A 27,121-nucleotide genomic window follows, 5' to 3' on the forward strand; every position below is an offset into this window, starting at 1 on the left:
CAACCCAAAACTGGCCACCTGTCTCCCGTCCTCTTTCCAGTCTGGCTAAGCGTCTGGGAGAAGTCCTAAGCTTGCACACAAGTTTTGTGTCACTGATGTCTGGTCTTTACAAAAGGATAATATATATGTGAAGGGCATATATTGCACAACCGGCAGCTCCTTCCCTCTGGACGCGGGCTGCTTTCCCTCCTCTTCCACCGTAGGAGAAGAGCCTTTCCATGCACTGGAGAAGCCCCGGGAGACCCGCCCGCAAGAGCCCGCGGCAAGTGCATCATGACCCCCGGGGTCTGCGCCCGTTGCAACCGGATTGAGGGGAAGCTGCTTCCCGAGTGCACGGAAAGGAGGCTCCGCTTGAGCTCTCCTCAGCCCCGCGGCGGCCGAAGGCGGAGCTGGCGGGAGGGAGGAAGAGGGGTGTCTGCCGCCGCTCCTCCTCCTCCTCCTCCTCCTCCTCCTGGCCGGGGAGGCGCGGCGTCTTTCGGCTCATGCCTGCCAGAAGATGGCCGAAGCCGGCGAGGCCGTGGCCGGCCCGTCTCCGCCGTCGCTGCTCCTTGGCCGCGGCCGGGCCCTGGTCGAGCTGGGCGGCAGCACGCAGGCCTCGCAGCGGCTCCTGGCCTACAGCGACGCGCTGCTCTCCATCATCGCCACCGTCATGGTGAGTGAGCGCCTCTCCCCCAGCGGCAGGGCAGGCAGGCAGGCATTCAACCGGGGGAGAGCGCGGTACTGGGCGGCTGCCAAACGCAGGGGCGAGGGGGTTGAAAACGGCTTGCCTTTTTCTGCCCTGCACCTGCCACGCTTCTGCCCACCTTCCTCACCCCCTTGACAAAAAGGACAGGTGTTGGCGCTAAGGGATAGGGATGATGCCAGCCTCCAGGGGGGACCTGGAGATCCCCTGGAATGGCAGCAGACTACGGAGACCAGTTCCTCTGCAGAACATGGATGCTTTGCACTTTACCCTGTCCTCCCCAGGCTGCATCCCCAAATCTCTGGAATCTTCCAACCTGGATCAGGCAATATTACCCATCTCCAGCCAGTGGCTGGAGCAGAGATCCCCCCGGGTTACCCCACCTTTCCCAAAAGTTTGGATAGCCACTGACATCACTAGATGTCACTGGAGCCCATTTCCCCTGGTGCTCTACAGGCCTAGCCTCTTTCTCCACAATGGAAACAGTAAATGATCAACAGATAGACTGGCTGGCTCCCACCTCTTACTTCTGCACCCACTTCTTTGAAGGGGCCTGTCAACACTTCCGGGGTTCCCAAAGCCTGAACAGTATTTCAGGGGTTCCTCCATAGCCAAAATGTTGACAAGGGCTAGGGAGTGGACCTGGCAACCCTACTTTCTGGCCATATCCAGAGTGCCTTTGCCAGTAAGTACCCATAGCTGTGGTTGAACAGGAGACTGACTTCAAAACCATTCAAATATACATTCCCCCCCCCCATTTTGAAATTTAATAAGCTGAAGTCCCTTTCTTTAGACTGCCTTGAAATTTGCAGGACAGAAACGAACAACAGTTTGATGGCACTTTAAGACTGGCCCTGTTTTATTCCAGCAGAAGCTTTTGTAGGCTAGAATTCACTTCTTCAGAGGAAGGGCTCTAAACACCGGGAAAGTGTGAACTAGAATAAAACGTTGGCAATCACTTTAGGTGCTGCTGGATTTCTGCTTATTTTGAATGCAGCAGACTTGACATCAGCAGTCTCGGCCTGCCCTTGGTGCTGCCGTGGAACTCGAAGGCTTTTTGACCCTCTCTTCTGAAGAAATTAAGCAGGATAAGAACATTAAGTCACCGGTTTCCCAGACTTGGTACCAGTCGCCACTTTGCTTCTTATGCACACGAGAGCATTGTTCTGTTCACCTCTCGGTTAATTAATCTTGCTGCTGCATTTACACAGCAAACTAGGATTCCTGCTCCATCCATAAATGTCATTTCCTTTTACCCTTTCAGTATCACACTATACACACAACCCTGGAATGTAGTTTTGATCCTAACCTCCTTAGGACACAGGCATGTTACTTTAACACACAGTACTCAGCCAAAACATACTGTGTTTTTTTTAGGTCCCTTTTGTATCCTGGCCTTGCAATACGACACGTGTGTGGGATAATCACATTGCATCTGCATAGTGGCCCAGTAAAATAAATTAGGCCTCAAGATCACAACTGATCTAAAGCATGATGGTGAATGGGTACTCAAACCTGAAGCATAGTCAGCTGAAGTCCAGCACTTTATTCACAAAATCACATGCTGGTTCTGTTCATAGAGACAATTATGAATACTAAAGAAGGCCATGAGAGGTTTGAAAACAATGTGAGGCCACCTTTATAATTTAGGGCTGTGAGGGGGTAAAGCATATTAATAAATAGCATTATAGATTTTCCTTAGAAACCTTTCATATGTCTTTCAGGCCTCAGCTCCTCCTTGTCTTCTCTGCGCTGTCATGGTTCATCTTCGTTGTTTGTTTTAGGTGGATACACTTATAATTTATTGATGGATCAGAATCCAGCCTGTGCAGTTGAAGCTTATTTAACTATGCTTAGAGTTGTGGATAGACAACAGAGGAGAATGAGAAAGGGAGGGAGGGAGGGAAGGCTGTGGGGTGGATTGGACAGCTGTTAGGTGGGAAACTAGCCCCATCAGAAATGTGGGTTGTTACAACACGGTTTTGAGGATGGTTATTTAAAGGAGATAAAAATTGAAGATCTGCCTTCCTAATGCAAACCAGAATGATGCATCTCAGTTTAATTTTCGTGCTGGTTCTTAAAAACCAATTGCTTTAATCAAATATTTTCGGAAGTACCTCTGTGTCTGTGCTGTTTTTTTACTGCCTTGCACACAGAAACACAGCCGTTTACCCCGTCCCCCCACATCACCCTCCTATGCAAAAGTCACTGTGTGTATCATTTTAGTTGTATGACTCTTCTGTTGCAGATTTTGCCAGTGGCTCATACGAAAATCCATCCTGATCAGGTACTGTGTGTTTCATGTTGTTTATTAACTTAGTTTAATAATTTAACTTGTACTTTGAAACTGCAATATGTTGTTTCAATACATGGGGCATGCAGCAACTTGAGTCCTGACAGGGGCTTGGAGACCCCATATAACACCAGAGCTTGCCCAGTTGCATTGGTTCCAGATTGGAGGCCAAATGAGGTTCAAGATGCTGGTGTTAATGCTAAACAATCTGGGACCAACATACCTATGGGACTGTCTCTTCCCTCATAACCCCCTAAGAGCACAAAGATCTTCGGATCAACATCTGCTCATGGTCCCCAGCCCAAAGAAGGTGAAACTGACCTCGACCAGAGCCGGGGCCGAAAAGGCCCTGGTCCAAGTCTGGTGGGATGTGCTCCTGGGGCCTGTAAGACAGAGATGTTCCACCAGGCATATGGTTGAGGCCTAAAATAACATCCACCGATCAAGGCTGACCTCACCAACAGTGAGAGGAGGAGAGTTGGAAGACCGGCTCCTTTACCAAAAACCCCTGTCTAGGTAATTTTAGCTGGGGATATTAGTAACACAGTAAGGGCCATTCCACACAGCGTTACTGTTGCTGAAGTCTTACCATTGTGTAATGCTATTTTTTAAATGTTATGCACGACGTCGTACACAATCTGCAACACTCCAGCAACACTCCCGCAAAAATCACTTTTTTGTAGCGCTTTTCAGGGAATCCACAAAAGTGGATTTCCCGTTCTTCATCCAACTGGAAATAACAGATAGCATCCTATGTTCATTGCCCCATGTACTGCAGAATGAATTCCAAACTATTATATAAGGTCCCTGGAGCAGTTTGTTTCATCAGATTTGTGGCTTGAAAGGCCTAAAGATGGCTTTTCATGTTTTGGAAACGGAATATATATTTTGGAGAGTTCCCCAGAATGTGTACAGTTTGTACATTCTGTGATGCACAGCAGAAAGGTGAGATTAAGTTAAGAATGAAACGTTTTGCTGAGGTTGTTCTAGCATTTTGCCTACAATCCTGAAGGTGAAGGCTGTGGTTTAGAAAGAAGACTAAAACACAGAGGAGACTGATAGGGTTTCAAAGACTACCAGGTTTATTGCTGCATAGCTTTGGGGGGGGGGGGGGGCTTTGTGAACTAGCCTAGTTTATATGCTTGGAGAAAGCTGAGAGATGAATTTATTGATGAAGGATATATTTACAGTAGGAAAGTTTCCCATCTTGAAGTCATGTTCACTTTGTGCTCAAAAGCATTTGCACAATGTGATGCTTCAGTTCTGGGAAAACAATGTGCATCTATTTGACACCCGATGTTCTTTGTTTCAGGAACTCAATGAAAGCGTTCAGCAGCTGCTAGCCACCAAAATTGCAGTTTATCTGATGACGTTTTTAATAGTAACAGTGGCTTGGGCTGCTCATGTCAGGTATGTAATTGGAAACGGACAAACAAGGGAGCCACGAAGATTACAGGGAGCATTTTGTCTTCCCCTCTCCCCACTACTTCCTATCTTCCTTCTCTGAAACCCCCCCTTGCATCAAAGCAGCATGATTGCTTATGAACAGAGAACTCTTCTTCAGTGCTCTGTTGAAGGTATTATTTGGACATCCCAGTTTAAAGTAGTGGATAGACCTACCCTCTGTTTCTAATCCCCATTTCAAAGCTCTCCAAGCCAGTGGCCATAATGTCATTTTGGGGCCGTGAGTTCCACAAGACGGTTGCCACTGTGTAGGGAAGTGCTTACTTCTCTTTTCCTAAATTTCTCTCACCCATTTTTCTACTGCCCTCCTTCCAAGGAACTCGGGATAGCGTACATTGCTCTTCCATCCTTTTTATCCTCATAACAACCCTGTGAGGCAGAGCAGGCTGCAACAGAATGATTGGTTCACACTGGGCTTCCTGGTAGAGAAGAGATTTGAATCTGGGTCTTCTAAGTGCAGTGCTCTTATAGCTGTCCATTCTGCTGCCAATCCATTTTTTCTTGATTATTTAAGGAGGAAGATTTTTACTAGTTCACAGCCAAGGCTGAATGCAGTGTCAGTTGTCAAAAGCCGCAGCAGAACTCCACTGCAGCTAGGCCAGTCTGTCTGGGCTGATGGACTGGGAAAGTGTTTATTAAGCGGCCGCTGTCATGGGAAGCGTGTTGCCAATCATTGCCACGGTTACAAAGCATCCCCAGATTTTCCTGCAGCAGACCACGCACCATCTGAACAGGCAAGCCAATTGTAAATGGAATTGTGGCTTGCCTGCTCAGGCATGTGACTGGCTGAAATGACATCTTCAAAGGCACCTCCAGCTGTGCATGTGATTCTCCTGTTTTGTGTGTGTGCATACAGTTTTGTAAGACTGCAGCTTCGCCTAGCATACAGGGTTCCAGTCTTCATACCAGCCTTTCTCTACTTTTGTACCATTGAGAAACCCCTGAAACATTCTCCAAGCTTCAAGAAACCCCAGAAGTTGCGTGATCAAGCAGAATAGGTTGGGAAGCATAGCTGTGTACATGCCCACCCAGGGCTCCTTCCCTTCTCACCTCCTCCAGGCCCATCATTAGCCATTTTGGGAGGGGGAAGGTCAATATAACCATATATAGTAATATCACCCAATAAAAGTTTAACAAATGTTAACAGTCTGTTAAAAATTAGTTAACTCCTACCCATTTGGGGACACCCTTCCAGGGTCATCAAGAAACCCCAGGGTTTCATGAAACCCTGCGTTAAGAAGCCTCCCTCATAACATGCCCAGGGCCTCTTGGTTCCCTTTCTCCCCTGCCTGTGTATCCTCAGCCTCTTTGCTCCAGCTTGCCAGCCTCTCTGTGTCTCACCTTTCCTCCTTTGATCTCTCGTTTTTTAAATTCCTGAGCTCTAGCCACACCTCGCTTCAACCTTCTGTGCTTTAAGCACTGCTCCTCTCCGAACCCCTGCTTTGCTTTCTTCCAGCAGGGCTAGCCTTAGCCCCTTGCTGACAACCTCACCCCCAGTCAAAGCCTCAGGCTGGATAAACCCCTTCCAGGGTGCTCGGTGGCTGATTTGCATGTGGTAGGGTCTCCTGTAGGCAGTGCTACTGGGGGTGCTACTACTGCTACTGCTGGGGTCATCATGTGGCCTTCACCATCCTGTCTTGGAGCTGCTGCCTTCAGCCAAGCAGGATGGGCCTCTTCTGGCTTTCAGTGCCCCCTCTTGGTCCCAGCTGTGGGTCCCATTTTGTCCCAGCTGTGGGTCAAGTGAGAGCTTGCCAGAGGGGATATTTGCTGGTATCTTTGGAAGGCTAGCAAGTGGCTTTGTGGGCTCATGATGGAGATACCGGCCTGTGTCTCCTGGCTCTTGGCGGTGGAAAATGCAGCTTCCAAATGTCAGTGGTTATATGCTTATAGCTAGTAAGACCCAGCATGATTGAGAGATCCAGCATGGTTAAGTGCTTTAAGAGTGGCGGCCTCCAATCTGGAGAACTGGGTTTGATACCCCACTCCTCCCTATGCAGCCAGCTGGGGTCCTTGGGCTACTCACAGTTCTCTCACAGCTGTTCTCGCAGAGCAGTTCTCTTGGAGCTCCCTCAGCCGCACCAGCCTCAGGGTGTCTGGTGGGAAGAAGAGGGGAAAGGTGTGTGGAATCCACTTTGGGAGTCTTTTGGGTAGTGAAAAGCAACATATAAAACAATCAGCTCCTTCTCTTATCTGTTGCACTCCTATGGCACTGCATAGAAAGAGGAATAGATATGTTGAGAACAGAACTGGATTGAAAGTGAGACTCTGTATAGCCATTTGAATGTTATGGGCCTTAAAGCCTGCGCTTTTGGACACCGCATCTGTCAGCCAATGTTGCTGTGTTTCTTTCATCAGAGAGGAGCATCAGTGGCCTTCTCTTTTTCTCTTTGCAGACTTTTCCAAGTGATTGAACTCATTGATGATGTTCTTGCACTTCTAAATTTGGTGAGCCTTAACACGTGACTGTTGCTAAAAGAAATGTTATTTGTTTTTATTATAGGAGATTTCTGTGTTGTTGCTTCGGAGTCCACTTGAGGCTGCTTACAATCTAAATAATAGCTATCTATAATAATAACTATGAGTATGAAGTGGAGGAAAGTGGAGGGACCAACCCTATGAAGATAGGTTGAGGGACTTGGGAATGTTCAGCCTGGAGAAAAGGAAGTCGAGAGGGGACATGATAGCCCTCTTTAAGTATCTGAAAGGTTGTCACTTGGAGGAGGGCAGGATGCTGTTTCCGTTGGCTGCAGAGGAAAGAATGCACAGTAATGGGTTTAAACTACGAGTACGACGATATAGGCTGGATATCAGGGGGAAAAATTCACAGTCAGAGTAGTTCAGCAGTGGAATAGGCTGCCTAAGGAGGTGGTGAGCTCCCCCTCACTGGCAGTCTTCAAGCAAAAGTTGGATGCACACTTTTCTTGGATGTTTTGGATGCTTAGGGCTGATCCTGCGTAGAGCAGGGGGTTGGACCAGATGGCCTGTATGGCCCCTTCCAACTCTATGATTCTATGAAAGGAGAATAATGTCTGCCATTGGGGAGAAAAACAGGGCATAGACGAAGTACTTACATAAATAACTTATAGACATATGGCTGAGGAGTGACTCCTTTTCATATGCTGAATCCCTTTTTCCTTCTCCTAGGCCTGCATGATGCTGATTACTTTTTTGCCATACACGGTAAGCAAAGATTCTGCTTTCTTAATGTCTTTGACGTGACTGCTTGGCTTGATTCCTTGCACCTGGTGGGGAAGGAATACTGCAGAACATTGTAAAGACGGAGTTACAGAAGGGGAAAGGAAAGAAGGAAAAGTCACAATGAATCCTAAACCATACAGGATTATAGGTCTGCAGGTTCAGTAGACGCAGACACAGTCCTTCAAAACAATCAGCTCTTTATTAACTCCAAACACCAACTAGAAACACTGAACAGGGAACACAAGCACAACACGGACCTGATTGGTTCTTATCACAGGCTACTGATTGGTCCGTGAGTCCTTAGAACAAGGGTCCATGATTGGTTCACTTACGATTCCTTATTTGCATAATGTTTGGGATTAGCACTATTGAGCCCACGTACATAACATGGGATATAAAGGTAAAAATTGCTGGCTGGTTTGAAACAAGTACAGGCGTACAGTGATCTCACCTTAGTGGACAACACTAGAGCGACCTCCGGAGCTTCACTGATCCAAACCAGAAAGTTCTGCAGTCAGTCAGACCAGTCCCAACAACTCAAAGTAACATACAACTAAAGTTCCATTCAGTGTCGTTGTGTAACAACATTGTTGGAGTACTGAAGAAGGCGAGATGGCCAAACCAGGGGTAGTCAACCTGTGGTCCTCCAGACGTTCATGGACTACAATTCCCATGAGCCCCAGCCAGCGTTTGCTGGCAGGGGCTCATGGGAATTGTAGTCCATGAACATATGGAGGACCACAGGTTGACTACCTCGCCAAACCATGTTTGGTCAGGGTCACAAATGGTCTATGTTTGAGATAATCATATGATTTTATTCTGATTTTATGTTTTTATGTACATGTATTTTTTGTATGTTTGGTTATTTTTCCATTTTAAGCTTATTGCAGAAATGTCGGGCCCTCACAGACTTCTTTAACCGTTTGGTTCTTAATTGGAATTGTGCTCTGCCAGACAATATAAGGATATTTTTGTACATTTTGAAATGGCGTTTCTGTACTAATGACTTGCAATAGCTTTTCTTCATCGAAAGCTGTTTTATAAACCAGACAACTAATCCCTTTGGCCTCTTGAGAATGCTGCAGACAGGCATTTGCTTTGCTTATTAAAGGATCATAGAAAAATCAGCCTCTTTTTCTTTCTTTCCCCACAAAATCCTTTTCTCTTCAAGTAATATACTTCAGATTTCAGAGCATTTCACAATCTGCTTCAGATTTACTGGCAAAGTTTAGAAGATTATTTCTTGGTACAACTGAAAACAGAGAGATGGGTGGAATACAAAGTATAAGTTTTTAAAAAGCCGAGTGCCAATTAATGGCTTATGAAAAAAGTAACTGGTCTCCACCTTTCCCTTGCAGTTCTCCTTAATGGCCTCCTTTCCAGATGTTCCCTTTGGCATTTTCCTGTTTAGCAGCTGTGCTGTTATAATCGGCATTGTCCAGGTAGAGTTACCTTTCGCTTCGGAATTTAAATTTAATTATTTATTTATACACCACCTTTCTTCCCTGTGTGTGCGAAGGGACAGGACCAAAATGCCATACACCATTCTCCTCCCATTCATTTTATTCTAATAGCAACCCTTTGAGGTAGGTTTCACTGAGATGGCATGGTTGGCTTAAGAATATCCAGAGAGCTTAACGTGGCAGAATGGAGATTTGAATCTGGGTCCTATTTCTCCTCTTGGAACGAAAAGTGGGATATAAATGAAGTTTGTTTATGTATGCATAGCTTGTCGTCTACTAGGCTTCATCGTATGCTGCAGTTCGATGCATACCAGATAAACTTTGGAATCTGTTTCTTCCAGCTGGCAGACCTATTTAACATGTACCTGCACTTCATTATATCTGGGATATAATGTCGGGGTGGGGGGGTACACAATCCTGATCTCTCAGTTGTGTCTGAGAGTCTCAGATCCAGTTGTTGACTATTGCCACATTTAATTCAGTGCTCCGCAGGTCTCTGTGTGCAACAGGCTCCAGTTTTTCTACATGGTGCAGAGAGGCAGTACTGTTCCATTGGGATGGGTAATGTAGTGGATTGATGCGGTGTTGTTTTTGCTCTGCAGGCAGTCATTGTCATGTACGGATTTCACCACCCATATCTACTGAATCACCAGATCCAAGTGTCTGAGAACCAAGCCTTCTATAAGTATCATATCTTGAAGATTGTAATACGAGGACCAACACTTAGCTTTTTTGCTGCCATCTTCTCATTCTTCTTCATCCCAATGGTGAGTTAAATTGGGATTCCCAAACTGTTTGCAACTAAAAAGGGTCAGCACTTGCCTTGAAATGCTAAGCCACATTGCTGAATGCAACCAATGGTCCGTTTGGTAGTTTGGAGACATGTTTGAAAAAATCCATTGGATGCAACACTACTGTATATTTCCAGCCTTCGTAGAAAAGACATCAACAGAGACGTTGAGGACTAGTGACCAGATGTCGGCAAGAAGAGAGAGGTGCCATCTATCTCTAAGACAGGCTTTTTCAACCAGGGTTTTGTGAAACCCTGTGGTTTCTTGACAGCCCTGGAAGGGTTTCCCAGCTGTGTTGGGAGTTAATTAGAAGAAGAGCTGGTTCTTACATGCCTTTTTTCTCTACCCAAAGGAGTCTCAAAGTAGCTTACAGTCGCCTTCCCTTTCCCCCACAACAGACACCCTGCGAGGTGGGTGAGGCTGAGAGAGCCCTGATATCACTGCTCGGTCAGAACAGCTTTATCAGTGCTGTGGCGAGCCCAAGGTCACCAAGCTGGCTGCATGTGGGGGAGGAGCGAGGAATCAAACCCAGCACTCCAGATTAGAAGACCACACTCCTAACCACTACACCAAACTGGCTTTAATTTTTAAATATCTTTTAAAAATTTGTTAAACATACATTGGGTGATATGGCCACATATGGCCATATTGCCTTGCCCCCCTCCCAAAATGTCCAATGATCGGCCTGGAGTGGGTGGGAAGGGGAGGGGCCTCAGGTGGGCGTGTCCACAGCTCTGCTTCCCAACCGTATTCTGCAGGATCACTCCACTCCTGGGGTTTCTTGAAGCCTGAAGATTGCTTCAGAGGCTTCTGTTTCGCAGTGGTCAAAAGGTTGAGAAAGGCTGCTCTGAGACCTAAGAGGTAGGTGACACGTCCAGGAGGAGAACTGAAGAGGTCAAAGCACATTGTGAATGTCACAATAATGATGTGATTCCGAACAGTCTATATTGCCCCGTCATGGGTCTTTCCAAGCTCCTCTTTTCAGCAGATAACTGGGCTTCCTAGAAGCAAAAGATGTTCTTGATTGACATCTTTTGCCCTGCTTTCCTCCCCAGCGGGAACTCAAGAAGTTGGCAACATCATTCTCCCACCTTCCTTTATCCTAAATAACAAACCTGCTGGGTAGGTTCAACTGCGAGAGTGGCTGGCCTGAAGCCGCCAGAGGGCTTCCAAGGCAAAGCAGGGATTTGAACCCAGGTCTCCCAGATGATGCAATGGGCAGCCCTGCCTAGAGGCTCCTGTTACATAGATTTATGCGTGCCAATCACCATTAACCACTGCTTTTGCATCTTGATCATGAAACAGCACAAACTGAACAATTTCTTCGCTGGGACGCAGCCCTTCCTCTGACAGCCGCTTTGGTTGAATCAGTCATTGGGTCCTCGTCTGCTGGACTTCTTAGTTAGGCTATATCGTTAGCATGACCAAATATTTATTTTCTTACCTCCTCTGAACAGAATATCACAAAACTCTTAAAAGCTCGCCGTGCATTAACACCCTTTACTTTCCCTGCAGTCTTATGTGTTCCTGGGACTCATCATATTCTTCCCACATATCCGGCATCTAACCAAATGGTTTATGAGCAAAACCACTGGTGAGTATGAGGACATTATGCACTAGATGCACATTTGGCGGGTGGGGGGTGGAGGGTGGGGTCCAGTTAGGAACACCTGCAAGATGGAACCAGTTAGACATAACACATATTAACCCTTGAGAGGATGTATTAGAGTTACTTAGCCAGACAACTCCCATAAACCACTTTACTGACATGAGCTGGGTCAAGGTTTCTGGGGTTTGAACCAGGAATCTAAGGACCTGAGGCTGGGGTCTAACTCTGCACTTGGGCCTCTGAGCCCATTCCAGACATAGAAGGGAGGATGGGTGCGTTCAAAGTGCTGTCCGCCAGGCATATGGTTGAGGCCAGGGCAGCTCTCCCACTAATCCATCAAAGGATCCCCTCCAATATTGAGATCTCTAACATCGAGATCATTGTTAGATCTATTGTATTGGTGCCACCCTCTTCTGAATATTATTCTCTCCACCAGGCTGAACTTGGGGGGAACTCAGGTAATGAAGATCAGAATTGTGACCACTGCCGCTATATGTTATATGTGACTTGTTGTTGATGTTAATTGGGGTTTTTATGGGGATCTTATTGTGTTTTAACTATTTATGTTGTAAACCGCCCTGAGACCTATTTGGAGAAGGGCGGTCTAAAAATTAAATAATAATAATAATAATAATAATAATAATAATAATAATAATAATAATAATAATAATAAAGTCTTAGCCGACTCATGTCAACCTGATGGTGTATTTGAGGCAAGAGACCAACTGAGGTGGTAGCCTGAAATCCACTTCCCGGGGGCTCTCTCACTCCCAGGAACAGGATTTTGGGGAACACTTCAGGATCCCACAGGAGTGGGGAGGCAAGAAAATCACACTCCACAGTCCTAGTACTTACGGAAGTTTCAGTCTGGATCGTACCCTCGGGTTCATTTAAGCATACTTCTTGTGGCTTGCAGGTCGGGAAGAGGAGTTGCCTTTAGAGTCATTTACTTTTTATCTCAATGAACCTCTGAGCAAGGAAAGAGTAGAAGCCTTCACTGACGGAGTCTACGCTATCGTAGCAACCCTGCTGATTCTGGACATATGGTAAGTCTTCCGCAGCCTTGTGGCCCCTGCATCCACTGCTTCTCTTAGTGATCCCTTTGTCTGGGAGAAAATATTGCTTCTGCACATGTCTCACTGTCTAGAAACCAGCTTCTTCTCCCTAAAGCGTGGATGAGAATTGTACTAACCTATCCCTGTGGGAAATCTCTCTAATGTTCTCAGAAGTAATTTCCATCTTTGCTTCATGTTTGTAGTTCTTAGCCAGCGGGGGTTATCACCGAGTTTACTGTGGTACCTACAGAGCCCCTCAGATGTACCATGGGATGGGGGATTCCAAGGTGGCAACCTCCATTTATTTTGTTTTATTTTTATGGGCATGTATATTGGGGCATTGCAAACAAAGTGTGGAGATTGGGGACTCGTTTTTATGTTTATTTGCATTATTTAATTTTAATGTTTAAATTTGCATATGGGGCATTACGGGCAAAGTGTGGTGGGGTGGTTTGTTATGTTTATTTGCATATTTTTATTTGCGTGTTTTGTGTTTTTATTTGCGGATAGGGGGCATGGCACTTCTGGGGCACCTCAAAGCCTGAAAAATATTTCAGACGTACTTCCATGGTCAAAAGGTTGAAAAGGGCTGGCCAGGGCCATGTATTGTGCCTGCTAAGCAATCTTAAAGTCTACGTCCAGCACAATTACTATATTTATTTATTTTTATGGCACTGCTACCCTTCTGAGCCGTTTGACTTCAGTGGCTACAGTGGCCTGAGAAGGGTGTAACTTTGCTTAGGATTGCACTTAACCTCCAGCACATTGTGTACAAGAGACCATAATAGTATGACCCAAAATGTCAGTTTTCTTCTGCCTCCACTACTTTATTAGCATACAGTCTGGTGAAGAGTTTTGCAGAACCCACTGTGTTCTGATATTCTGGCTGGTCATTAAAGAATGATATTACCTGGAGTTGTTTTTAGTTTTTTGTTTGTTTGTTCACATAAATATAACTTGCACAAGTTACACCTGTCACGTTCCCAGTTGACTTCTCAAGTAAACAGACTTGACATGTTCATCAAACGCGTTCGATTGAAAAGAAACAAACTGAGCTCATGATGCTTTCTGTCAATACTAAACTGTAATACTGATACAAATTGATATATTCCTCTTTGGCTCCAACTTCATGCCATGCCACTCCCACCACCCCTTTGGAAGGTAACCTCCTTCCTTTCCCAGGCACATTTGTAACACTCCAGTTCTAACCCCAATCACCAGACTCCGTGGCTCCAGGGACAGTACTATGTAGACAGCACTGAAGCGTCATCTCCCAACACCCATCTATCAAGACAAAGTTACAAATAGCCTACACAGAAATCAAAGTGAAAGGATAAGCAACCATACTCCCAGACATTCCCAAGCTCACCAAACGAGTACTCCATCCCTCCTCCCGCAGAGTACCTACCAATACAAAGAGTGCCTCCTGTAGAATCCATGCTGCTCACAGCCTTGACTCTCCATGATACAGGAGCGTTTGCCTAATTATACTCAAATATTAACAAGGACGGACTCACTGCCACTGACGAAAGATTGAAAACGGAAAACAAATCTAGAGACCGTTCTGGCAGAGTCGAAGCCTGAATAAATAACATAAGAGACTCTTTATCTTTTCAAGTTTTATTAAGCCACTGGATAGATTCTGTTTCTCCCTTGTCCTGTAGAATCCATGGCAGGATGCCGCTGTCAGCACAGATCCTGGCAACACCCTTCTAAGCCCATTGACATCAGGAGATTTAGATGGATTTAGAACTGCATTGATTATTAGATCGTGCTGGAGGCAGGAGTTAACATGGCTTTTGCTATATATTCCCTCTCATGTAAGAAGATAATAGGTGCTTGCACTCGAAAGCTCACGCCTCGAATAAATCTTTGTTGGTCTTAAAGGTGCTACTGGACTCTGGTTTTGTTGTGCTCCTTCCGACCAACATGGCTATTCATTTGAATCTATTGCTAAGCATGTATTTATAAAAAATCCAAAGGCAATGTAGAAATTCGAACCGCCGTTGTAAGATTTAACTTGGTGCCTGTCTACACAAAGTAATGGCATTCTCGTCCCCAACAGCGAAGATAACGTTCCTGACGCTAAGGAAGTCCGAGAGAAATACCACGGAAACCTCATCAACGCTTTGAGCGAATCCGGTCCATATTTCCTCGCCTACTTCGGCTCGTTCGTCACCGTTGGCCTTCTGTGGTTCGTCCACCATTCGCTGTTCCTTCACGTGACCAAAACCACTCGCCTGATGGGCCTCCTCAACAACCTTTCCTTGGCTTTCATTGGAGGGCTCCCTCTGGCTTACCAGCTGACCAGTAACTTCGCCAGGAAGTCTCACAACGAAATCGAAGCCATCCAGGTCAGCTGCGTTACCATTTTCTTCGGCAGCATCTTCCAGTTCGGGATCTGGACCGCCGCTCTGTTCTACGAAAGAGAGACGTTGCACCCGCATGTTAGGTACGGCGGGAAGGAACACGCCTTTATGTTTGCCAAGCTCGCTCTCTACCCTTGCGTGAGCCTCTTTGCCTTCTTCCTGACTTGCGTCCTCAGTGACTTGAGTGCCCCCATCTTTCACCTCATGCAGATAATCACCCCGTTTGCCTTCCTCGTATTGCGTGTCTTTGTCAGAATTGCACTGTTGACCATCAAGTACGTCATGTCCCTCTCCAGGCCACGGGAGAACGTCTTGGAAGAAGAGGAAGCGTGTTTGTCTCCTCCCGAAACGTTATCTTAGGGTCTTTGCTGTACTTTTCCTGTGATACCTGTGGAACTGAACAGCGTGAGCCCAAGCCCCAACCGGGTACTTCCTGCTTATAACTTACGTCCCTTTGTTTGAGCCACGAAAATGCTTCCTGTATGATGACTCCTGATGTGACCTCCCAGAAACGGAAAGTCATCTCACTGCTGGTTTTGCTCCACCTCCTCTTGTAGTTGTGTATGATCAATTGTGGTTCAGCAGCGAGCATTTTCAATTGCCTCCATTTTGGGGGATCCCCCGCCCTGAACCCGTCAGGAAAGCCTTCGTGTTGGTGGCTTTTAGAAGGTCGTTCAAGGCAGCAGTGTGGCAGAGTATAGGTGGCAAAGTGTGTTGTGAATCCTGTGGCTGATATCTCCTGCAAGTTCTGATTTTTAATGCTGTGGTTTGTACCCAATCCTGGGTCCCCTGATTTTCCAGGAGGCAGGTAGGCTTAGGCGATCTTCAGTGCATACCTTGAGCCCCTATGCCCGAACTTTGCATACAGGTTAGCATGCAGGTTGGTGGACGAATTGAATAGTCTGAGTCTTGCCGGGCATGGTTATGGAGGAAGAGCAGGAAGTCTTGCTTCTCCTCTCTGATGGGGTTCAGAAATGCCAAGGGGTAGTAACAGTGATGAACTGATAAGCATCAACTCATTGGCTCGGTCCATATATCAGACAGTAAAAGGGGTGTGCATTATAGGATGCATTCATAGCAACAGATGCACCTTTCCCTTATCCCCCCCCAACTCTGTAAGGTAAGGAGCTGCCTGGCACTCAAAGCTCAGAATAAGAATGCAACTATCAGATTGTGAAAGCAGCACTGTTAAGGACACACACACACAGAAGCTAAACCAGGGCTAGAAAAATGGAAGACCTCAGGTGCCAAGAAATTTGCTACTAGGCCTTAGAAGTGTGAAGGTTTTCATCAGCTTCATCTAGAGCTCGTGCTGGCTCCAGGCCAAAGCAAAGCTGCTTCCGGTGGGCGTTCAGTATTTCCCCAGCTTTGGCTTCATAACAGCACCAAGAGTTTCCTCCCAACACTCAGCTGGGTAGTAAAGAGAGCTCAGCCCTAAGGAAAGGAAATGGGATTCCAGCAGACGGAAATTAGCCAATTGTCTAATGATTTGCTAGCATTCCCTTTTATCAAGATGGGTTTTTAAAAAAAATCCCAGAGCTGTACTGTCCAGTTGGGATGTGCAGGCATTCTAGGCCTTGCTTAAGTCACAAAGCTGCCTCTTTCTCCATGGATATTTTTATTAGCTTGAACTAAGAGCTGTGCCTAAAATTCGATGCAATTCCCCCAGGAAAAGCTCAGCATTCCGTATCTTAGAACAGGGATAGTCAACCTGTGGTCCTCCAGATGTTAATGGACTACAATTCCCATGAGCCCCTGCCAGCGTTTGCTGGCAGGGGCTCATGGGAATTGTAGTCCATTAACATCTGGAGGACCACAGGTTGACTACCCCTGTCTTAGAAAGACAGCGCGGAGACTCTTCTTGAAAAGCATGGCATGAGCTGGGTGACCAAGTTTCTCTGCTTTCCTGTTCACTGCACTTTACTGTGTACATAAAATTATGTTTGTGTCGCTACTGTATTGTTACATGGAGTCATTTGTTGGGGTAATGAACTATGTTGTATATTGAAAACCACTCTCAAGTCTGGCATTGCTTCCTTAATTCTCTTATTATGTGTGTCGATTCAAAATGAGCCGAGTACTTTTTGATTACAGTAAACCTTTTTTTAAAAAATAAATTTGGGGAGAAAAATTACAATTACAGTGTCAAGTCTTGGTCTCTTTTCTTATTTCAGCCACTCTCCAGAACGAGAAGTTCTCCCTTTTTAATGAGCTGTACAGAGGCTGTACCATTTTCGAGACTATTTCTAAGAAAAGGAATCCTTGCTGAGCAAGGAGGCAAAGGAAACTGGTTTGGACAAGATCAGGAAAATGAATGTGAACTGGCAAAGCGAGACAAGACAGGATCTAGACTTGAGAGGGAGTCGGGCACAGTTGACAAAGGAATCAGAAGCGTAGACGAAACAGCTTCAAAAGTACTCCCTTGGAAAGAGGGACAATAGATTTAATTTTATTGGGTTCCCTTGAATGAAAAAGGTAGTCTTCAGTGCTCAGTGGCCAATGATGGTACATGCTCAGCCTAATTCTTCCACGTGGGCATAACCATGTGGTTTAACAGAGCATGAACAGGGAATGCAGAGGGGAAAGGAGCTCACAGAAAAAACTACTGGAGCATCCAGGTTCTCTTATACACAAGTTGTTTCCTCCAGCTTGGATGCTGCTGCAAAATATGTGTTCCCCCCACCCCCCACACACACACTTCCCCACAGCATCAGGGTGCTTCAGCACATCTCCCAAGTTTGCCCCATCTTTTCTGCCATCTTTGCCAAATCTGCTTTGAGATGATGTTTCGGGAAGATTGCAGCATGTGAGCAGGAAAGTCCAGATATTGTGAGTTTGGCCCATGTCAGTGCCATTCTCCCTGGGCCAGTTCCCTATAGTAGCCATTTCATTTCTGCCTGATGCCAGAGGGCTCTGTTTCTTTTAAATCAGCAATGGGCATATCTGTGTAACACGATAACCATCAGTCTATGATGTTCTCTGAATTCCCAGCTTCTGGTTTAAAAACAACTATCCCCTCTTGTGCAGATATGCCTTTCCCCTTATATCTCAACAATGAAAAGGGCTTTTAAAAAGCTGGGAATGCCAAAAACCTGGTAGATTGCCATAATAAAATGACAATAGTCATTTTTTTGTAAGCCCTCCATGGCAAAGGAAATGACCCATGGGGAACAAACAAGGAAAATGCCAAAAACCCACACAAACCCATTCTGAGGTAGGAAACACCAGGTGTTTGTTACCTTAAGCTTTATACAGGTACACAGCTCTTGATGGACCAGCTGCAATGATCACACTAGTCCATATTGATCATCATTGGTGGAGGAAGCCTATTCATTCTACAAGCCTGTCACAAAAAATGCTACAGCTTGGCCTTCAAAAGGCTATTCAGAAGCAACTTCAAGATATAAGTACAGTGTCCTTTCAATTTAAGAGAGCCAGCTTGGTATAGTGGTTAGGAGTGCAGACTTCTAATCTGGCGAGCCAGGTTTGATTCTGTGCTCCCCCACATGCAGCCAGCTGGGTGACCTTGGGCTCGCCACAGCACTGATAAAACTGTTCTGACTGAGCAGTAATATCAGGGCTCTTTCAGCCTCACCCACCTCACAGGGTGTCTGTTGTGGGGAGAGGAAAGGGAAGCCAGCTGTAAGCCGCTTTGAGACCCCTTTGGGTAGAGAAAAAAGGCATGTAAGAACCAGCTCTTCTTCTAAGTAAGATTTTTCCTTCTATATAGCTGTTTCATGCATGTAACCTTTCAGCTGGGCATGAAGGAAGTGGTAAAAAAAAAATCAACCTCTTTTAAAAACATGGTAGTCCACTGCTATCAATTTTAACACCAGCATTTCCTCTCACAGCAAATGTTGAAAGTAAGACGCATAATGCTCGTGCCTCTTGAAAAAGCAAAAAAATGAACTCTGGTTTTATTTTAGTTCTTTATGCACGGATAGAGAGATGTTGATGCAACAGTCAAAAGTTTGTCAGATTTACTCTTTTTCTTCTCCGTGCGTGATGGTATAGCAGAGAGCTTTGTAATCCAGGTTTCCAGCTACATCAATAGGAGAGCTTTGGAACATCTGGTCTATCTGTACATTAAAGAAAAAAAGCATAGCAAAGAGAATAGTTGAGCAACTGGGCTTCAGGAGATTACAAAAGGCAACAGCAAAAAAATACTGAAGACTGGGAACCAGTTTGTAGCTTATCAAATAAAAAGCCAATGTCAGACTCAAGTAATTCCTCTGTCTTTTCGTTCTTGGAGGTGCCTCATATGGACCTCAGCATACTTTGGAGAAAGGCTGGCTCCTATAGGACACTCATTGGACACTGGAATTGCTCATCTGGACCAGGGCCTGCTTTAGAAACATAAGAGGCCTCCAAGAAATTTATCTGGCCTTCTGGTCCATAGAATCAATTAAGGTCCTTAGTGTCCTACACAGTTAACTCTGTATGTAAAGGAGCCAACTGTATATTTAACATAGTTGTTCTTGTATTTTATTTATATGCTGCTTTATTTATTTATGCCTGACCATTGATAAAGGCAGCAATGCCGAAATGCACCTGGTCAGTGGTGGCATTAGTACGAATGCACACTTGGATTTTAATGAGGCTGTATTTTAAGCCTTGGGTTTTGAATTTTAATAAATGTTAATATTTAATTTTACAACATGTTTTTCCCTACGGAGGCTTGAGCACATTTTCCTTATTTTGACCCTTTTGGGGATTGGTTCTTGACTTGGGTCAGGATATTTTCTCCTTTTTGTTGTGGTGTCTTGTATGGCCCATGGGAAGGGTGCCAACTTAGTGTCGCGAAAACTGCTTTGCATGCAGGTGGTGCCAGGTTCAGTTCCTGGCGTCACCAGTTAAAAGGATCAGACAGTAACTGAGCAGATGATGTGAAAGATCTCAAGCGGAGATGACTTGTAGATAATGGGCAATTACTCACGGTGGGCAACTGTTTGTGGTTTACGTCTTCATCTTCTAACCTCCATATCTTATCTCTGAGTCTAGGCTCAGAACTGACACCACCAGGCACTTGCTTATCTTATCGATTACAGCACTAAACCTACTTGAAGAGGCACATACATTCTGAAGGTAACATCTCCTAGACAATGAGAGCATTTATGACATTAGCAGAATTCGGGCAGAGTTAAGGAATTCAGGGCATACAAAGATTAAAAGTTTTAAGGCACATAGAATGGAGTTGCCTTGGGTTCATTTCCTTGTCACGGGTCTCAAATTCAATCCCTCACTTCCATCGGGGGGGGGGGGGAGAGTAAAACAGCTGACATTTTACTTGTTGCAAGGCAAGTTCCTAAATGTACTCCTGGGATGTTGGGAGTGGGGAGCTCTTTGGGCACAACAGTTTGCTTGAAAAGACTGTGGATCTTGGACTGCAGAAACCAAGGGGTTCAACCCCAGAGTTCAAATCCAACGAAAGCCATGAGTTGCAATAAAGACCCACGCCCCTCTCTCTGTCACAACCAGAAGCTGTAGCAGTTTTCAGAAGAACACAATCTTGGTGGCAATTTACAAAGTGTGGGATTATTTTTGAAACATGCGCGTCCTAAAAAGAATTACACTCTTAAATGATCAATCAGGAATCATGGAAAGAGAGTAGACCAACCTCTTCAGCAGAAAACTTGTCACCCTGGGACATCATTAAACGTTTGATACTGTTTCAGGAACAGAGAGAAAGGGATGGTTAATAACTAGTATAAAAGTGTCATGTTTTATACTTGTTTTAAAGTGTCATGTGAAAAGTAGCCCTAATTCAGTACAGGGCAATTCGGACCCCCCACATCTGTTAGAGACCAATCCCCCACGCAGTCCCCTAGACCAGGGGTGGTCAACCTGTGGTCCTCCAGATGTTCATGGACTACAATTCCCATGAGCCCCTGCCAGCATTTGCTGGAGGACCACAGGTTGACTACCCGTGTCCTAGATTCTGTCGTGGCCTGTCATGGCCTGATTTGAGTGCTAAATCCTTTAATGTAGCAATGGGGAAGCAAGTATGCAGCTTATGCAAACAGCATTCCCACGGTGACTTGATTTGAGGAATCACATCCTAAGGCAGTGCAGGCAAAGGTGGAACATGCATAAGAAGGCAGAGTGGGAACCCGGTGGGAGCAGTGCTTCTATACCCAACTGCTTTGATATAGGCGCTGATCACACATCAGAAATATTACATCACATCAGCTATCATAGTAAGGTAGGAATCTGGGCCCAAGGCTTATTTTTGTATGTGACATGGGGAAAAAGTACTTGACTTTCTTCCACTTCAGGAATGTCAGCGAAAAAGAACTGTAGAAGACAAATCAAATATATATGCCAGGCTTTCTTGATGGCCCTGGAAGGGTTTCCTGAATGGGTGGGAGTTAATTCTTTATGTATTTTTTACGTTTGTTTAAAAAAATCAGGCGATATGGTCAGGTCAGGTCGACCTAGCCTACCGCCTGGAGGGCCTGGAGGGGAGGGGCCCAGGGTGGGTGTGTTAAAGCTGTACTTCCCAACCATATTCTGCATGATCGCACCACTTCTGGGGTTTCTTGAAGGCAGAAAAATGTTTCAGGGGTTTCTCAAGGGTCAAAAAGTTGAGAAAGGCTGGTACATAATAATCAGTGAAGGTGTTAATCTGAGATTGTATGGGGCGGGGGTTGCCGTCAAACTAACTTCTAGTGATCCTGTGGGGCTTTCAAGGCAAGAGACATTCAAAGGTGGCTTGCCATGACCTACCTGTGTGTTGCAACCCTTGTATTCCTTGGTGGCCTTCCATCCAAATACTAACCATCAAAATACAACCCTCCTTGGCTTCTGATGAAACCCAGGACAGAGGACAGTTTTAAACACAACACCTTCACCTCTTATCTGCTTGTGTTTGGGACAGGTGCACGTTCAAGGATATGTCTATAACTCTCGCGACCCTCAGAAGCCAAGCTTAACAACTACGAGCTCGCAAACCAAATCTGGGCTTGTGCTTGGGTGGCTCATACTTACTAATCCTTGTTAATGTTTCCTTTCGCTTCTGGGTCAAACATTTTAAACGCGTTTAATATGGTTTCTTCAGTGTCCGTACCTGGAGAAAACAGGGGAAGGGAAGTGAGGCTGGATCAAGGAATGCTGTTTTCTGTGCAAAGTCCCTTGTTCGTCTGCTGGAGATGTTGTTCATTTGTAGTTGTTGCTGTTCCCTTCTAGAATTTGCTTTGCTGAACTGCTTGGCAGGATTATACATTTTTGAGGGCCTAGGAGGGCTCAAAAGTTCTAAGCAGAACGTAGACTTGGAATGAATGCCAGGATGAAGGAACAGGTTGATTATCCAACTCACCTCTCTGTTCTATTTAAAATATTTACATCCTGCCCTATTTCCTCGCAAGGAGTGCAATGGAACCACAGCAAAGGAAACATGCATCAACGTTGCTAAGCTATAGCCCACACAGAAACTCGAACGGGTTTTATTTATTTATTTATAACATTTATATCCCACCCTCACTTGCGTCTTAGGGCAGCTAGCAGCATTGTTAAAAATACAACACCTGGTGGAATGCTCTGCCTACCGAGATCAGAACCCTGGGGGACCTTAGTCAGCTCCGCATGGCCTGTAAAACAGAGTTGTTCTGCCAGGCATATGGTTGACACCTGGAATTCAACACCTGTTAGACTTAATGGCTGGCCTCCCCTGTGAAAATGCCTACTGAACCATCAAAGATTAGATCCACTCATCCAAGGAAGGAAAGCTCTCTCTGCCCCCAAATTAACTGGCAGATGTAAGGGGAAAGCTGCAAGATGTTTTTAACTTTATACTGTATAGTGTTATAATATATAAAATTGTATTTTACTTAATGACATTACCTGCCCTGAGACTCATAGGAAGAGTAGGTTAGAAAAATAAACTTTTATTTATTTGTATTTATTTTATTTTATTCCTGATCACCATGGGCTTTTTGAGAACTTTTTAAAAACTAAAAATCAACAGTTGCAATTGGGCTGTCACGAAATAATATTCTTATAATCTATAGCCATTATCTACTAGTTCTGCATTCTCAATCTCATGATTTTTTTAAAGGAAGTCTCTAGCCCTTTTCATTGCAAAGCTATAGAGGGAAAGATGTAGGTTGACTTACCGCTTAACTTTTCCCCAAACAGGTTCAAAAACATTGTAAAATTAATCGGTCCAGTGGCTTCTTTAAGCATAGATTCTAACTCATCATCCTTGACATTTGTTTTACCTAAGAGCAAAAGGAAATTCAGTTATCCATTGGAATATGTATATAAAATTAACTTATCTGTCCTAAACAGGCACTTTCTCTAAAACTTACTCCTTAAACAAAAGTGAAATTGAATTGTATGGCCTTCAGAAGTTTCCCATGCTTTCTTATTTCCTTTCTAATACTATGTGATCAAGAATACAGGGAGATTAAACTATTTGTATTCACAATAGCAAAATATGAAATAAATATTTAGATCACATTCCTTCTTGCTGTGTGAATTAATGATATGAACAGGAACAGTGGGAATATTTCTAATGTGCAGAATTTAAATAAGCTCAAATTAAAAAGGCACAAGAAAAATGCAGAGGAACAACAAATGAGCTCAAAGAGGATATGATAATTTCATAGTACTTGCCTAGAGAAGCGTAGGTATCTTTTAAATCTTCTTTATCAATGAAGCCATCTCTGTTCTGGTCAATTAATGTGAAAGCCTCGAGAAAATATTATATGAAAATCTTAAAACGTTTTTTAAAAAACTAGCTCTTTCTGATCACAACAATATTTCTAGCCACATTCACTTTGATCTTAGCAGCACTTATCATAAGACTTTGATCTTACTAAGTTTCGACTGCAATTCCAAGAACACTTTCCTGGGAGTAACCCACACCAAATAACAGGGGTGGCACAGTGTTTACATCGACCCTCTCATTAGAAAAAGAGGAGGCGCCTTAGGATATCTGCTTTAATCTAATTCTGAATCATGATGATTTGAATGTTTATAATTAGTGTTGAAGGTTTATGTTGTTGTATGTTGTTACTCACCCTGAGCCCTTGGGAAAGGGTGGGTTATAAATTTTAAAATATTAATATTATTAATCCACACTATTGGCATGGTCAATTTATTATTATTATGTATAATAATAGTAATAATAATAAATCATTTATAACCTGCTCTTCCCTGAAAGATCAGGGCAGGTAACAATATATAAATAGGCAATAATAGTACAATATAAATATTAAGCATTACATATAAGCATTAAAATAAACCTATAGTATAAAATTAGAACAAATTTCCTAAGTCACCACCTCTCTTTTTAAATAGAGAAGTGATGTAAACACAGAGGGGTGATGAAAGGAGAGGGAGTCTAGCTTGGTGTGAGCAGACGTGTTTTGGGCAGGGAGGGCAGAGTTCTAGTGTTGTCTCTAGTCTCAACCATAGGCCTGGCATAACAGCTCTATCTTGCAGCCACTGCAGAACTGTCCTTGGTCCCACAGGGCCCTGATCTCACCCGGGAGAGTGTTCCACCAGGCCGGGGCCAGGGTCAAGAAGGCCCTGGCCCTGGTCGAGCCAGTTTAACATCTTCTCTCATGATTCTCTAGATTCCAGTTCAAATTTGTCAGGACAAAAGCACAATCCAGGCAAAGCAAAGCTTTTTGAAGTCCCAGTTTCAAATACATGTACTGACCAAGCATCATTGGATGAGTCTTGAGATCCTGTCCACTTTACAGAGAAAGTCACAGGCCGCCTACCTATGTCCCGCCTTCAGTCCTATTAACAAAATATTGCCCTCTGCTACAACCCTGTCACAAGCTCGTTACTTCAGCTATGGACATGCAACCAATTTTGTATCTGAAACAGACTAACAGATCTTTATCTAATAAGGGAGCTTTGACTCACAAAAGCTAATACCCTGTGAAATGTTGGTCTTTAAAGGGCTACCAGACTCAAATTTTGTTCATCTACTACAGACTAACCTGGCAACCCACCTGAAACAGACCCTCATTGTAATCTAAAATTTCCCCTCTACATTTTGGGAAAAGAGCCATTTCCTTACTTCCTTAAATTCTTGAATCTGCGTCTGTTCAAAGTTGGAGAAGACGTTGGAGGAAGCTCTTGCAGCACGCTTAGCACCACCTTCCTTCTTCTTGGTTTTTCTGCTGGCCTGAAATTAAGACAATATGAACCCACCAAGAAACATCTTACATACCCACAACGAGTTCAGTCTACAATATTCCAATATTGGGTCATTCATATGGCCCTATCATGGAAAGCCCATGTTTTCTCTTTAGAGGGAAAGGCACGCTGTCTTCATGGCGTACAATGATTATCCAAAGGAAATGTATCACATCAAAACACCACCAGACAAGAATGTGGTAATGAAAATTGCCTGGCCCGTCTCCCTGGACAGTTTGCACTCACCATCTTTCCTGGAAAGTGTTACTCTGCCTCTCTCCGTCTCTCTGGAAATCTATCCTCATGAAGTGCCTCTTATACGAAGGGGAGGGTCTTGTCTTTACAGCTGGCATGTCTCAAAGGAGATCTCAAACTTCTTGAGAACCCTGAGCTCACAAGCTCTCCGCCTTACATGGTCAGCACCACAAGATACCTTCTGTTCCCCAGGGACTAAGCGAGGGATGCTTGAACTTGAAATTGTCTACCCAGCTTTTTGCCCCTAATCATGATATGTATGAGTGAGCATGGTGACAGTATTCATAGTGCTAGAAGATCATCACCCAGTGTGCTTTTAAAACTTTGAAGTTGCTCTTTATTTTGCATAAGACAGAATTATTATTAGATTATTAAACCACCTCTCTCCCATAGGGCTTGAGATGGCTTACATGTTAAAAATACAGAGATACATACTTTATTACTATCATTTACATTCTAAAATTTAATCACTAAATGAATGGGCCGGATCCTACAATTTTCTTCTAGTAGGTAACAGCTCATGATCTTGCAGAAGGAACTCCCCTGATGTAGCAGAAAGGAGTTTTAGGATCAAACCTACATGCTAGAAAAGTCTGGCAATCCTACAAGATGGGAACCCCTTGGCTGTCTCAGAGAATATGCACATTAAAAGCCCAGTGGCCACAATTTGAGTCACAGAGGACAAATCGGATTTTGCAGTTCCATGAATGGCAGTAATCTTTCAGCTGGGGGCTGCTCAAAAGAAATCTACCTGGAGATTTCATGATTAGCCACCTGGCTTTGCAGATATGATGGACAATAAATGTAAACTGATTCAAGTGGGTAACCATAATGTAATCTGAAGTATCAAGCAATTAAAATCAGTAGATGGTGGCCTAAAATGTGACCCTTCTAGTGCATAAACTGTCTTTCCCGTTATATGCTCCTCTCTCTCTCCATACGTGTGTGTGTCTGCGCACGTGCGCACACACATACCCATAAGATCGGTTTGTTATTGCAAAGTCTAGATGCTACAAAAGATGTCACAGGGATTGGGGAGCATGGTTTAATGGCAGAGCATTTGCTTTGCATGCAACAGGACCCAGGTTCAATCCCTGGCTTCTCCAGTTAAAAAGACCTCTGCATGAGACACTGGAGAACCACTGCCAGAGTATACTAAATTGATCTTGATTCAAGCTCTCACTCAATATAAGGCAGCTTCCTGTACAAAAGGGCTAACTGATCCACTGATTTTCATTTTTAATGGGTTATATTTTCAGATTGAGTAAGGGTGACGTCTGAAAGTTAAATATGTGCCCTTAGACGAGGGTTTTGTGAAACCTTGGGGTTTCTTGACAGCCTGGAAGGGTTTTCCAAATGGGTGGGAATTGTTTAGATATTTTTTTTAAAATTGTTAAACATTTATTGGGTGATATGACCATATATCATGTTGACCCATTCTCCCCTCCCTAAATGGCCAATGATAAGCCTGAAGGGGTTGTGAAGGGGAGGGGCCCAAGGTGGGCATGTACACAGCTATGCTTCCCAACCATATTCCGCACAATCACTCCACTTCTCAGGTTTCTTGAAGTCCGAAGAATGTTTCAGAGGGTTCTCAGCAGTAAAAAAATTGAGAAAGGCTGCCTTTGGCATATTCATTAGCTCTACCCTCGATCAGGGTGAAGTGAATTTGTCTTCCAAGCATTACTTTATAATCGGCATTGCTGCATTAAGCAGGAAACCTCACTGTGGAATGCTTCGTTCAACCTTTTCTCTATAAAAAGTAGCCAATTTTATAAAAAATTCCAGTA

At 44.4% G+C, this 27,121-nt stretch overlaps 2 protein-coding genes across 2 annotated transcripts; one reads left to right on the forward strand and one right to left on the reverse strand.

Moving 5' to 3' along the window:
* Positions 1-390: 390 nt before the first annotated feature.
* On the forward strand, positions 391-17,061 carry TMEM175 (transmembrane protein 175). Its single transcript, XM_077345466.1, has 10 exons — positions 391-652; positions 2,931-2,969; positions 4,288-4,385; positions 6,833-6,884; positions 7,584-7,619; positions 8,996-9,079; positions 9,703-9,867; positions 11,407-11,485; positions 12,417-12,546; positions 14,621-17,061. The coding sequence occupies exons 1-10, from the start codon at positions 497-499 to the stop codon at positions 15,282-15,284; spliced, it is 1,503 nt and encodes a 500-aa protein (XP_077201581.1). The 5' UTR covers positions 391-496; the 3' UTR covers positions 15,285-17,061.
* A 1,747-nt stretch (positions 17,062-18,808) lies between these two features.
* Positions 18,809-25,454, reverse strand: MYL5 (myosin light chain 5). Its single transcript, XM_077345467.1, has 7 exons — positions 25,323-25,454; positions 24,958-25,065; positions 23,538-23,613; positions 23,036-23,140; positions 21,912-21,990; positions 20,542-20,590; positions 18,809-19,003 (listed from the first exon to the last, which is right to left on the reverse strand). Exons 1-7 carry the CDS (start codon positions 25,323-25,325, stop codon positions 18,905-18,907), a joined length of 519 nt encoding a protein of 172 aa, XP_077201582.1. The 5' UTR covers positions 25,326-25,454; the 3' UTR covers positions 18,809-18,904.
* Between the last annotated feature and the right edge of the window lie 1,667 nt (positions 25,455-27,121).

This window comes from Paroedura picta, chromosome 7, assembly GCF_049243985.1.
Source record: "Paroedura picta isolate Pp20150507F chromosome 7, Ppicta_v3.0, whole genome shotgun sequence".
NCBI lineage: Eukaryota > Metazoa > Chordata > Lepidosauria > Squamata > Gekkonidae > Paroedura > Paroedura picta.